Source organism: Alexandromys fortis, unplaced genomic scaffold (assembly GCF_014885135.2).
Source record: "Alexandromys fortis isolate MF-2015 unplaced genomic scaffold, M_Fortis_MF-2015_v1.1 scaffold_222, whole genome shotgun sequence".
In the NCBI taxonomy this organism is placed as follows: Eukaryota; Metazoa; Chordata; class Mammalia; order Rodentia; family Cricetidae; genus Alexandromys; species Alexandromys fortis.
In genome coordinates, this window is record NW_026068108.1 from 58895 (window position 1) to 70244 (window position 11350).

Sequence of the window (11350 nt, forward strand, 5' to 3'; positions counted from 1 at the left end):
GACACGTGGTTACCTCTCTGTAGAATCTGGAAGTAAGCAGTTTAGATGGACACACTGATTTACAATATATGGGTAATATTGTAAGGAAGAAAGATAAAATATAGCAAGAAAACTGTAGCCCATGAACAAAAACCAGTTCACTATTTGTGTTTATAAATAAAGTTTTATTGAAATGCAATTGTGTCCATTTGTTTACAATACTAAGATTGTTAAGTATTTACTAATACTGAAATTGAGTGTTTATTCAATACTCAGTGTTGACTCGTGGTAAGAAACTACTTGGTATCTAGAGTTTAAAATGTTGGCTCTCTGATCCTTTACAGAAAAACTTGCAAACCCTCCTGGAGTAGAAAAGCAGTAGTGTCTGGCACAGGTACTAGCAAAAGGCAGACTTCTCTCCAGCCCCAGGAAACTCCTATAATAACCCCCATATCTTATGCCCAACGTTAAAGCTGGTTCGTGCGAGGCAATGCGCAAACTGAGCTCAGACTTGAAGCAATGTGACAATGTGAGTAGGAGCTCCATCAAGCGGTGGGGAACACACCAAAGCTTTCAGGATAGATAGTTCATCCCAATGATCCCAAGACACGTGACAGGTTAGTGGTCTGTTGTTGTGTGTCCTTTCTCCCAAAACTGTGATTGAAGACATGCACAGAGCCCGGGTTTTATGGGCAAACTAAGAATCCAGACTCATACCTCATGCTCCCAGAGGAAGCACCATTACCTACTGAGCCGCCTTTATAGCCCTGTCGCTTTTGGTTTTTGAGACAGATTCTCACTATGTAGCCCGGGCTGGACTGAGACTCACTATGTAGCCCAGGCTGGCTTCAAACTGATCATTCTCCTGTGTAGTGATAGTTCATTTGTATTTTAATATATAAAGCTTGCCTGAAGTTCAGAGAGTAAAACAGCCCCGCTGGTCAGCCTCACAGACCAGGCAGTGGAGACACGTCTTTAATCCCAGTAGCCACCTAGTTTGCCACAGAAACAGGACGGTAGTGGTGCACACCTTTAATCCCAGCCCTAGAGAGGAATAGAAAACGGGAGGAGCTAGCTCTCAGTCTCAGTCCGAGGATTCCCGGAGGCAGGATCACCATTTCGTACTGAGGTAGAGCTAAGAACCAGTGGCTGGCTGTTTTGCTTTTCTGACCTGCAGGTTGAACCCCAATTTCTGTTTCTATGTTTTTATTAATTTGCTACACTCCTGTCTAAACCTCCCAACACTGGATGTCCTGGCATCTTCACACTTTGATTTCCTGGTTGAGTTTACTGACTTTGCCCTTGCCAAGGATGAACCAGTTGGCATTTTGCACCGAATGCCACATAACTGAACAGCAACTTCAAGGAAGCAAGCAAACATAATCTCAAAACAGACCAGTTTCTCTTGAAGACCAAGGCCAACCTGCCTGACTCAGAAGAGTCCGCCCAAAAAAGGCAAATGGTTGATAACCAATTTCCTCCAATTGTTCAATCCCCTGCTGCAGTGGTTGGTGACTATGTGTAAACTGACACTCGCTCATCAGCAGGGAAAGAGCCTCCCCTCACCCGCTCTCTGCTGGTTTAGTTTCTCCTCGGCTGACACCCAGAAATTTCAATATAATTATCTAGGCCACTTGTAACAAACTCCTTTCTGGAAAATGCTACAAATGAGATTGGTAAGTGGCTAATGAACCTAAACCTGGAGTTCAACTTCCTTGTGATGAACCTAAGCCTGGAGTTCAACTTCCTTGTGACCTGAGCATGAGTCCTTTTAGCAGTGTTTTCTGTGAGTGCGCCCTTCCCCAGTAGCAGGCCTGACAGTGTCCCTGAAAAAAGCCTCTCCTGAAGGGCAGGATTCTGAGGATATGATGATGTTCTCACAAATGCTTCCCCTAATACCCTTACTTAGTCACAATAAACCACATGCAGCCCCCGGTGAGGCACACAGGGCTCTCAGGCACAGCTTCTCAGACGCAACAGGGATCTCTCTCTCCTAATGGAGCACTTGCCCCTTCAGGCTGGACAGCTGCAGCCAGTGCCACTCTTGTCCTAGTGGAGAGCGTAGCTGTCCATAAAAACCAACAGATCTAAGCTAAATGTGCTTCAACTTTATATTCTGACAAATAGTACTGATCCCTATCCTTTCCCTGGCTGTACTGGGATTGAACCCAGACCTTGTACATGGCAGGCAAGCAGTCTAACAGAACTATACCCACAACCTTTTATCCGTGTCTCTCGTGTGTGCCCACACTTGCCTTTTATTTTGGGACAAACGCTTCTTATTTTGAGATACGGTCTCACTAAGTGGCCTTGAATTTTCTCTGTAACCCAGACTTTTTATCTTCCTACCGCAGCTGGATTACAGGCCCTTTACCATCAGGCCTGGCTAATAGAGTATTATTTGAAATATTTTAAACACGACATCTTTATGGTCAACCACACAAGGAAAAAGACTGAAACCCCACTACTTAGGTAGTTCCCCCAGGGAAACCAGCTCGGGCTGGGACAAACTTGCCCGCCCAAAATTGGTGCTAGGAAGAAAGCACAGACAAGCCAGTCCTCCCAGCTCGGGAGTAAAAGACCTAGAGCTGGTGCCCGCTCAGACCAAGTCCGCGGGACGGGGAAGGGTACCCTCCTCCGGTAGTGGTGGCAGTTCCCCCACTCACGCCCTTCTGGAAGCACCAGCTTGGACCCACAGAGCCAGGAATGCAGCCTTGTCAAGGGGCGCGCCAGCGATGGTAACAGGACTGAGGAGTCCCAGTAGGGCTGAGGCGGAAGGTGGGAGACAGGGTTGTTCTTAGAAAGAGGAAAGGGGCCTTCTGGCAGGGTTCCCGGGGTAACCGCCCCACCTCGCCCAGAGCCCGACGTGGCGTGCGCTGGGGACAGCGAGCAGGAAGTCTACGGGGGAGCGGCTTGGGCAGCGTTGCAGGTGTAGGCGAGGGCGGTGCTGCCAGGTACACCCGAGGGCACCGCGGGGTAAGCGTCAGGTCCCTGAACCAGCCAGCAGCGCGCGCCAGGGCGCCAGAGCCGAGTCTAGCGGACCGACGGTACGTTCTGAAAAGGGAAGGAATCCCGGATGCGGGATGCTGCTTTGGGAGCCTCAGAGGCTGTGGTCTGGGAGTCCAGAATGGACTTCATCTGGTGGAGGCGAGGTGGCTTCCGGCCTCTGCAAGTGCTGCTGGGGTCTCTGGGACCTTGAGCCCTCCTGACTAAGTTTGGAAAGGGTGAAAATGGAGGGAGGGGGAGGGAAAAAGGAGAGGGCTGCAACAGGTCTTCCCAGATAGCCTGGGCTTCAGGAGCGGGGGGGGGGGGGGGGGGGGGGGGGGGGGGGGGGGGGGGCAAAGGGCTGTTGCGGGGGTGGTATTTTATTTTCTGGGGAGATGGTGTAGAAGCAACTGACCAAGTCTAGGCAATCGGAAGAGGCCAGGGGAACAGACAGCGAGGGTGGCGGGGCGAGTGACAAAGCCCTTCCAGGAAATGGGAGAGGCTCTAGCACCTGCGAACCCTTCCCTGTCCTCCGGGGCTTCCCAGAAGAAGAGGGCAGGACCACGGACACAAGTGCAGACGTGCCGGCGCGCTCCGGCTGGCGATGGTGCGCGCTCTCGGCGGCCGCGGGAAAGGCGAAAGGCCCGGGGAGCGGGGCCCTTTAAGGCTGCCCGGAGGCGTGTCAGGAAATACGCGCTGTGCCCGCCTCTCCCGGGACGCGGCCCCGGACCTGCCAAAGCTGAGCCGGAACTCGCACTGGCTCGCGGCCTCCGTGAGGCCTGGCGTCCGCCACACCTGTCAGTGTCCCTCAGGTCGCCTCCCCGAGCTCCGTGGCCTCCCTGCAGCCCACTCTCCCGTAGGCTCGGCGAGCGCTTCCGGGCGCTCCTGCAGCCCGCCCTCTGCGTAGCCCACGCCTCCCTCTCGGTGCTCTGCTCTCCACGCGGTCCGCGTCCTGTTCTTTCCTCCTCCACCCTGCCCTCTGTCCCTTTTCCTTCCTTTCTCCCAGAGACTCGTCCCTATTAGGCACCAGCCCCCTGTCTTCCAGCCGGCCATGGCTGTCAAGGCCCACACCCTTAGCTAGTCCCTTCTCCCTTCCCTGGGTCTTGCCTCATGACCCCCTCCTCTGGGAGCGAGCGCGATGTGGAGCGGTGCCTCTGGTCAAATCCGGAAGCAGAACTTCTTCCAAGACCGAGGGGACCGTTAGGTCACCCCATGTGACAATTGAAGGCTGCACCCACAGACCCTAGCAGCTTGGAGCCCTGTAGACCAGGGAATGTTTCTGGTCGTGGGGTGACCCAGCTCTTCTGCCACCATGAACAGGGCCCCCCTGAAGCGGTCCAGGATCCTGCGCATGGCGCTGACTGGAGCCTCTGTGGCCGAGGAGGCCGATGCAGACAACAGGAACAAGCCGTTTCTGCTGCGGGCGCTGCAGATCGCGCTGGTGGTCTCTCTCTACTGGGTCATCTCCATCTCCATGGTATTCCTCAACAAGTACCTGCTGGACAGCCCCTCCCTGAAGCTGGACACCCCTATCTTCGTCACTTTCTACCAATGCCTGGTGACCTCGCTGCTGTGCAAGGGCCTCAGCACTCTGGCCACCTGCTGCCCTGGCACGGTTGACTTCCCCACTCTGAACTTGGACCTCAAGGTGGCCCGCAGCGTGCTGCCGCTGTCGGTGGTCTTCATCGGCATGATTAGCTTCAATAACCTCTGCCTCAAGTACGTGGGGGTGGCCTTCTACAACGTGGGGCGCTCGCTCACCACCGTGTTCAATGTGCTCCTGTCCTACCTGCTGCTCAAACAGACCACTTCCTTCTATGCCCTGCTCGCGTGTGGCATCATCATTGGTGAGTGGGGCCCGGGACGTGGGGAGCGGGATGGGAGGCGAACTGAAGTCCTAAAGGTCAATACTGTGGGCACCTTTGCTTTATCTGTAAGTTCATGGTCCCTTGCATCAGCAGTCAAGGAAGAGCCCTGCAGAAAACAACTTCCTTGTGGTCACTCAGCAAGTTAGGGACACAGCCAGGGTGAAAGTAATTATGTTAGCAGCAACTACAGCAAAGACAGCTGTCACTGCCTGCATGCTTAAAGTGTGCCAGGCACTCAAATCTAAGGATTGGATTCTCAACTAATCCCCATGACAGGGTAAAATATACCTGCATTTTACAGAAGGAAAACCAAGGCACAGAGAGGCTATGTAACTCGACCAGCATCACACAGCTAAGCACTGCCCTAGCTGGGATTTAAACATAAGCAGTTACCTCCACAGATCACACCTTGACCACCATGCCGCTGTTCCTTCTCAAGATCCTGATTGTCCAGTGTTCTTTTACAAGGACAGCGCACTTTTAATGAGCTCACTGTCTCCCTCTGACATTGCTACCTTGAGGTAACATCTGAAATAGTGGTTAGATACATGTCTTAAAATTTTTTCTTCGTGTGTGTGTAGGACACCACAGTGTATGGGTGGAAATCAGGAATGTTTGAGAACTGGTCCTTTCTGCCATCATCAGGATTGGCACAAGCACCTTTACCCATCTTCCCAGACACGAATGATCATCGAACATGTAGCATCCTTTTTTACCCAGAAGCCCTCTGGGTGGTGGCATCCCTGTAGTCGCCACCATACGATGGAGGAAACGGAAGCTCGGAGAGGCTAGGCCACTTGCCAGGGCCCCACAACTAAGACAGTCTGGGATGCCACACTCTCTGACCCATGTTTCAAGCCAGTCCACTTTGTTCCCGCCCATTGGAAGTTAGCACGGTTCAGTCAAACACAATAACTACAGACCAAATGTGCTTTTAAATTAAAGTCAGACGAACTTTTAAACGTCTAGCTCCTCAGCTGCAGGAGTTATAGCCTGGTTCTGCGACCGTCTTTGCGTGTCCGGTAGTCATGTGTAGCTGGGCTCCTAGCTTGGGCAGCATGTGTTAGGGTCATGCCTGGCACTGAGTGTGGCTCAGAATGACTGCTAGTTACAGAGACCAAGGCGTCGGCTCCCTCCGAGTCCTGGACGACAGAATCGTGACCTTCATTTGTACCTGCTCAGGTTCCTTACTTTGTCTTGTTTGGCCTACTTTCTCTTCTCTGGTGTCCCAGAGGCCCAGGCGAGCTGCTCTGGATGTGGGGACCAGGCTGATGTATACATCTGCCCTAGAAATGTTCCCCGGGCTGAGCAGCCCCTGAATCTGGCAGGTAGAGGTCTGGGCCAGAGAGGGGCAGGTTAAAAGCTGTCAGCACTGGGTGACTCCCGCCTGCCCTCACACTTACAACACCCTAAGAGAATAGTATTCCTTACTTCCTCTTTGGCCTACAAGGTGCCCCGCCAGGGTTAGAAGGGATGGGCCTCCTAGGGGGAAATTTACATGCAGGAAGGTACAGTCACTGGAGAACCTGAGCCCAGGGCCCCAAAGTCACAAGTTGCTGATAGTGAGGCAGCTGAGAACCATGACAGTCTGCCTGGGTGGCATGGGAAAGTGGAACTCGGCTGCCCCCAGAACTGGCCTCCTCTGTTGGGTCTCCCTTCCTTCCTCCTGTGAGGGAGGGCCCGTGGGGTTTCCAGAGGGAGCAGGAGGAGCCATCTAGGCAGGGCTTGCAGAGAGGCTGCCAGAGTAGTGCAGGCTGGGAACACACATTTGAATGAGTACAGTTTTCCTGAAGGCAACGGGAGCCATGGAGGAAGATCATTTTAGTTGTAAGACAAAGAGTAGGTTGGTCAACATGGAAGCAAGAATATGGCCCCAATTTTTACAGATGAAGGAAATTGGAATTCATAGAGAGTAAATAATTTCACCCAAGTAGCTCAGCTTTAAGACCTCAGAGCAGTCAGAATCCAGATCTCACTGATGCCTGCGCTTGTCCTCCCGTTCTGTGTTGCTGATCCCTGTGGCAGCAGTAAGCCTCTGCCTTGTGGGAATGCAGGATCTAAACAAAGAGACCAGAGTGCTGCCGGGAGCAGGCACCTACCAACCAGGAACAGGTACCTACCAACTAGGGTTAGGCACCTACCAGCCAGGGACAGGCACCTACCATCCAGGGGCAGGTACCTAACAACCAGGGACAGTCACCTGCCAACCAGGGGCAGGCATCTACCAACCAGGGGCAGGTACCTACCAACCAGGAACAGGCACCTACCATCCAGGAACAGGCACCTACCAACCAGGGGCAGGCAAAGGGCATTGTGTTAAAGGGCAGAAAACAGGAAAGTGGGAAGAGGCCTGGATGATCTGGGTGGATGTAGAAGCGATCCCCCAGAGAGGATAGCTTTGACTTCAGAGAATGGCAGAGTCCCTGGAAGAAGGAGCGTGTTTTGGATGCAGCTAAACAGCTCTGTAGTGTGGGGAGCTGAGAGGGAGGGAGGCTTGAGGAAGTGCTAGCCAGATATGCTGTGGCCTGGGGAACCAAGCAGGCTCTTTGGACAGAAGATGACCCACGAATAAGTAGAGTCCCCAAGTGACTCTCCAAGCAGCATCTGGCCAGGAGCAACTCTGACCTAAAGCTTAGACTGATGGAGCCAGAGCCAAGGCTTAGAGTCCTGTCACTCGCCCAAGGTCACTTTAGCCACCGACTGGCGGCCCTCCTCCTATAGAACCGTTACCCCTACAGGACATCAGGTACCTATCTGTCCTACAGCCTTCATTACAGTGATCACAATTGTAATTTGAGAGGTGACAGGGTCACACTGTCCTTTCTACCATCCCCTCCTGCTAGACTGTGCCTGGAGGAGCTGTTGGGCCGCAGGTTCTGGGTTCTACTCCCTCAGCCCTTGTTTGGGGCCAGCATTAGACTTCGGTTGTGTTGACTATGAGGTAAGGACCACGGAACAGTCTGAACCGTGGTCTCAGAATCCTGTCCCTGGCCTCTTCACCTTGCCACTCTTCTGTCTCTGCTGCAGGTGGTTTCTGGCTGGGTATAGACCAAGAGGGAGCTGAAGGCACCCTATCTCTGATGGGCACCATCTTCGGGGTCCTGGCCAGCCTCTGTGTCTCCCTCAATGCCATCTACACCAAGAAGGTGCTCCCGGCGGTAGACAACAGTATCTGGCGCCTGACCTTCTACAACAATGTCAATGCCTGTGTGCTCTTCTTGCCCCTGATGGTTCTGCTGGGGGAGCTCCGTGCTCTCCTTGACTTCCCTCATCTGGACAGTGCCCACTTCTGGGTCATGATGACGCTAGGTGGCCTGTTCGGCTTCGCCATCGGCTATGTGACAGGACTGCAGATCAAATTCACCAGTCCCCTGACCCACAACGTGTCGGGCACAGCCAAGGCCTGTGCACAGACAGTGCTGGCCGTGCTCTACTATGAAGAAGCTAAGAGCTTCCTGTGGTGGGCGAGCAACCTGATGGTGCTGGGTGGCTCGTCGGCCTACACCTGGGTCCGGGGCTGGGAGATGCAGAAGACCCAGGAGAGCCCCAGCTCCAAAGAGGACGAGAAGAATGCCATTGGGGTGTGAGCTCCTGCAGGGTCAGCTGCTGTGGCCCTGAGCGCTATTGTTTACATCCTCCTCGGAATACGATCTAAGAGGAGCCAGGGTCTTTCCTGGTAATGTCAGAAAGCTGCCAAATCTCCTGTCTGCCCCAATGCATTTTGGGGAATCCCTACTGGGAGTGGCACTCCTTCCTGCCTCCTTCTGGGGCCTGTCTACCTCCATATCGCCTCTGGGGTTGGGGCCAGCTGCAACCTTACGGGGCTGGATTGATGAAATAATGTCTTGCCTGCTGCACAGGGGATACGGGTTATGACCCCGCTATGGCTGGTTGAAGGGAGATGGATGGCCCCACATCTCTGGGGCCCAGGGCAGGTAGAGCGGTCGCTCAGGTGCTGTCAACATCAGGAACACCCCGCCCGCCTCTGGAGGGAGGTTGGAGCTTGGCCGGTCTGCCCTCTTCTGTGTGGGTGGGTGTGGCAGACCCATCCATGGCAGCTGCACCCTGGAGTGGCTGCTGAGAAGCGTACACCTCTGCACTCCTTATTTTCAGCTTTAGAACAGGGGGAGCCACCCATCTTTGCAGATTAAGTAGGCTGATAGGCCCCTCTGCGCCCCCTAACCTTGGCTTTACCTGCCTGGCTTCTCTTGGCCCAGCTCCCTGGCCATACTCCCTTTCTGTACCCTTCTCCGTCACTGCCCCCCAACACCTTCATCTCTATGCAGGAAGTGGGGTCTGTTCTCGTGTGCTTGGGCCCCCGAGTCCCTGTGATAGTAAGAGACGTTTATGTTTTCTGGGGCTGGGGGGCTAAAGGAGCAGACTGGCTCAGAGTTGGCCCGTCTGGCTCCTGTCACAAAACAGTCCAGACCAGGTGGCTAAGAACAGAAGTTGGTTTGTAAGTTCTGGGGCAGCAAAGCCCAGATCAAGGAGCTCATAGACCCAGTGGTTCAGAGAAAACCCCTTCTGTGATAGAAGCAGACAGGCTGAACACCAGCCCCATTCATGAGGGTTCTACCCTGTTACCTGATCACCCCCAAAGCCTTCAATATAAGGACTCCAACATGAATTTGGAGACAGAAGCACTCAGACCATAACCCCAGCACCACACCCTCCTAACCTCAGGGTAGCTGCCATTCCCCTAGTCCCTTCTCTTGGGCCTTTTGTGCCCCCATTTCCTTGGGGGTAATTTCTGATGTTTCTATTCCTGTCATAAAAGGATGGGGAGAATGTGTCCAGCCTGTGATTCCTACTTCCCACAATCCCCGGTTCTAATGAAGTTGGTGGGGCCTGATGCCCCGAGTTGTATGTGATTTAATTAAAAAAAAAGAAAGAAAGAAAAAGAAAAAAGAAAACCAAGACCTAGCATGTGTGTGGACTGAGTGAGGGACACAAGGCTCAGTGGGATCTGGGATCTAGAAGCCAAGTTTGCAGGGACCCAGCTACAGCAGGCAGCCTTCCTGAGCCTGCAATCTCTTGGGACAAGGATTCTCCATACACCTACCCTGGGAAGTGGGTGGCCAGAGTTCGAGTCTCTGTTCGTATCAACTGCTACTGGCTGTGTGCTTACTGAGGGCAGACGTCTGTCACTCATCTCCACAGCCATTCCTACTGTGGGGTGAGCCATCACTGATGCTCCCATTTTACAGATGAGGACACTGAGGCTCAGAGAGGCTTGTGTGGAAAAAAGTAGCAGAATTCAGACGGAGAGCTGGGCCTCCTGCAGTGCCTTGGGCTACCACCAGCTACAGTGCTTGTCACAGGGCAGATGCTCAAAAGAATGCTTGCTCCCTCAGCCTAGAGACAAGAGGTCTTTCTCTCAGATGAGGAAGAGGGCCAAAGCTATGTTAACTTGCCTGACCACATACCTGACCAACAACTTGAAGGAGGGAGAATTACCATGACACCCAACTTCAGAGTGTCAGTTCACGACGGTAAGTCATGAATGAGATCCAACTGTGTTGGGTCCTTGTGATTCAGTCACTCCTACCAGAATGCTGGGTTGGGGGGTGGTGCAGGCAGATGCCGAAGGCAACGGAGGCTTTCTGAGGTGTGGTGTAGGGTACGCATTTCTACGCCCATGTTTACTGGTGAACCTTGAATGGAAAAGCCCTGTGGAGGATACACCCTGCAAGCCAATAGCCTTTCCTGGCAGTGGGTGAATGCTGCTACCCTGTGCCCTTCTGCAAGGCCAGCAGAACCACCCAGCCCTCAACATCTAGAGACACTACCGGTCATCGTAAGCCTCTAATATGCAGCAAGAGAGTCCTAACACACTAGCCTAGGATGCAGGGTGCATCGTCTGAGGGAAACTGGGGTTCCTTATAGAACTGGAGGGTCTAAGGAGTCACACTGACAAGAGGTCAGCCGTCAGAATCCTGTAGCCAGCAGCAGCAGCTACTCCTGAGTCTCCAGCCAGAGCACCCTGTGAAGGTGCTTTATTCTCACATCTGGGTGTCTGGGGATGGGACTGGGTCACCCAGGCAGCTCCCCTGCTGAGACACTGCAGCAGGTTGGGGATGAGACAGTAAGCCTACAGTAGACTCTGATAGGTAAGAAAATGAGGCCAAAAACTGCTTTAGTTCTTTTCCAGGCTTGATCTGTCTTCGTTCAAAACTACTATTTGTCCTTAAACTTGTCCAAACCCTTTGCTTTGCAGTGGAGGAAAATAAGGTGTAGAAAGGTTAAAGGGAGTTTCTGGGCTTGTAAAGCAAAGTACTGGCTTCACCTGAAATAGACAGGTTTACCCTGGTCCTGATCCAAATGCCTTCCACTAGCTCCAGATTGGAAGCTGATAGGTGTGTGTGTGTGTGTGTGTGTGTGTGTGTGTGTGTGTGTGTGTGTATGTGTGTTTTCACTCATGCATAGGCCAGGGGTGTTACTGTTCAGGAGCTATCCTCCTTATTTTATGAGACAGGGTCTCTCCCTGGGACTTGGGACCTATGATCCCACAAGGCTGC

The 11350-nt window shown here is 53.2% G+C and overlaps 1 protein-coding gene across 2 annotated transcripts; it reads left to right on the forward strand.

Moving 5' to 3' along the window:
• The first annotated feature begins 262 nt into the window (after positions 1-262).
• Positions 263-9747, forward strand: Slc35c1 (solute carrier family 35 member C1). 2 transcript variants are annotated; one of them, XM_050124301.1, is made up of 3 exons: positions 263-3026; positions 4285-4811; positions 7860-9747. In XM_050124301.1, the coding sequence occupies exons 2-3, from the start codon at positions 4316-4318 to the stop codon at positions 8417-8419; spliced, it is 1056 nt and encodes a 351-aa protein (XP_049980258.1). In that variant the 5' UTR covers positions 263-3026; positions 4285-4315; the 3' UTR covers positions 8420-9747. The 2 variants fall into 2 exon arrangements, with proteins under 2 accessions (XP_049980258.1, XP_049980257.1); XM_050124300.1 differs by lacking the exon at positions 263-3026 and having other exon boundaries at positions 3686-4811.
• Positions 9748-11350: the final 1603 nt, after the last annotated feature.

Excerpts from the sequence above, each read along its gene's own strand:
- Slc35c1 (XM_050124300.1), top strand. The coding sequence starts at position 4,277 with ATGAACAGGGCCCCCCTGAAGCGGTCCAGGATCCTGCGCATGGCGCTG. Across the intron at positions 4,812-7,859 it reads CGCGTGTGGCATCATCATTG|GTGGTTTCTGGCTGGGTATA; the intron begins GTGAGTGGGGCC and ends TCTCTGCTGCAG.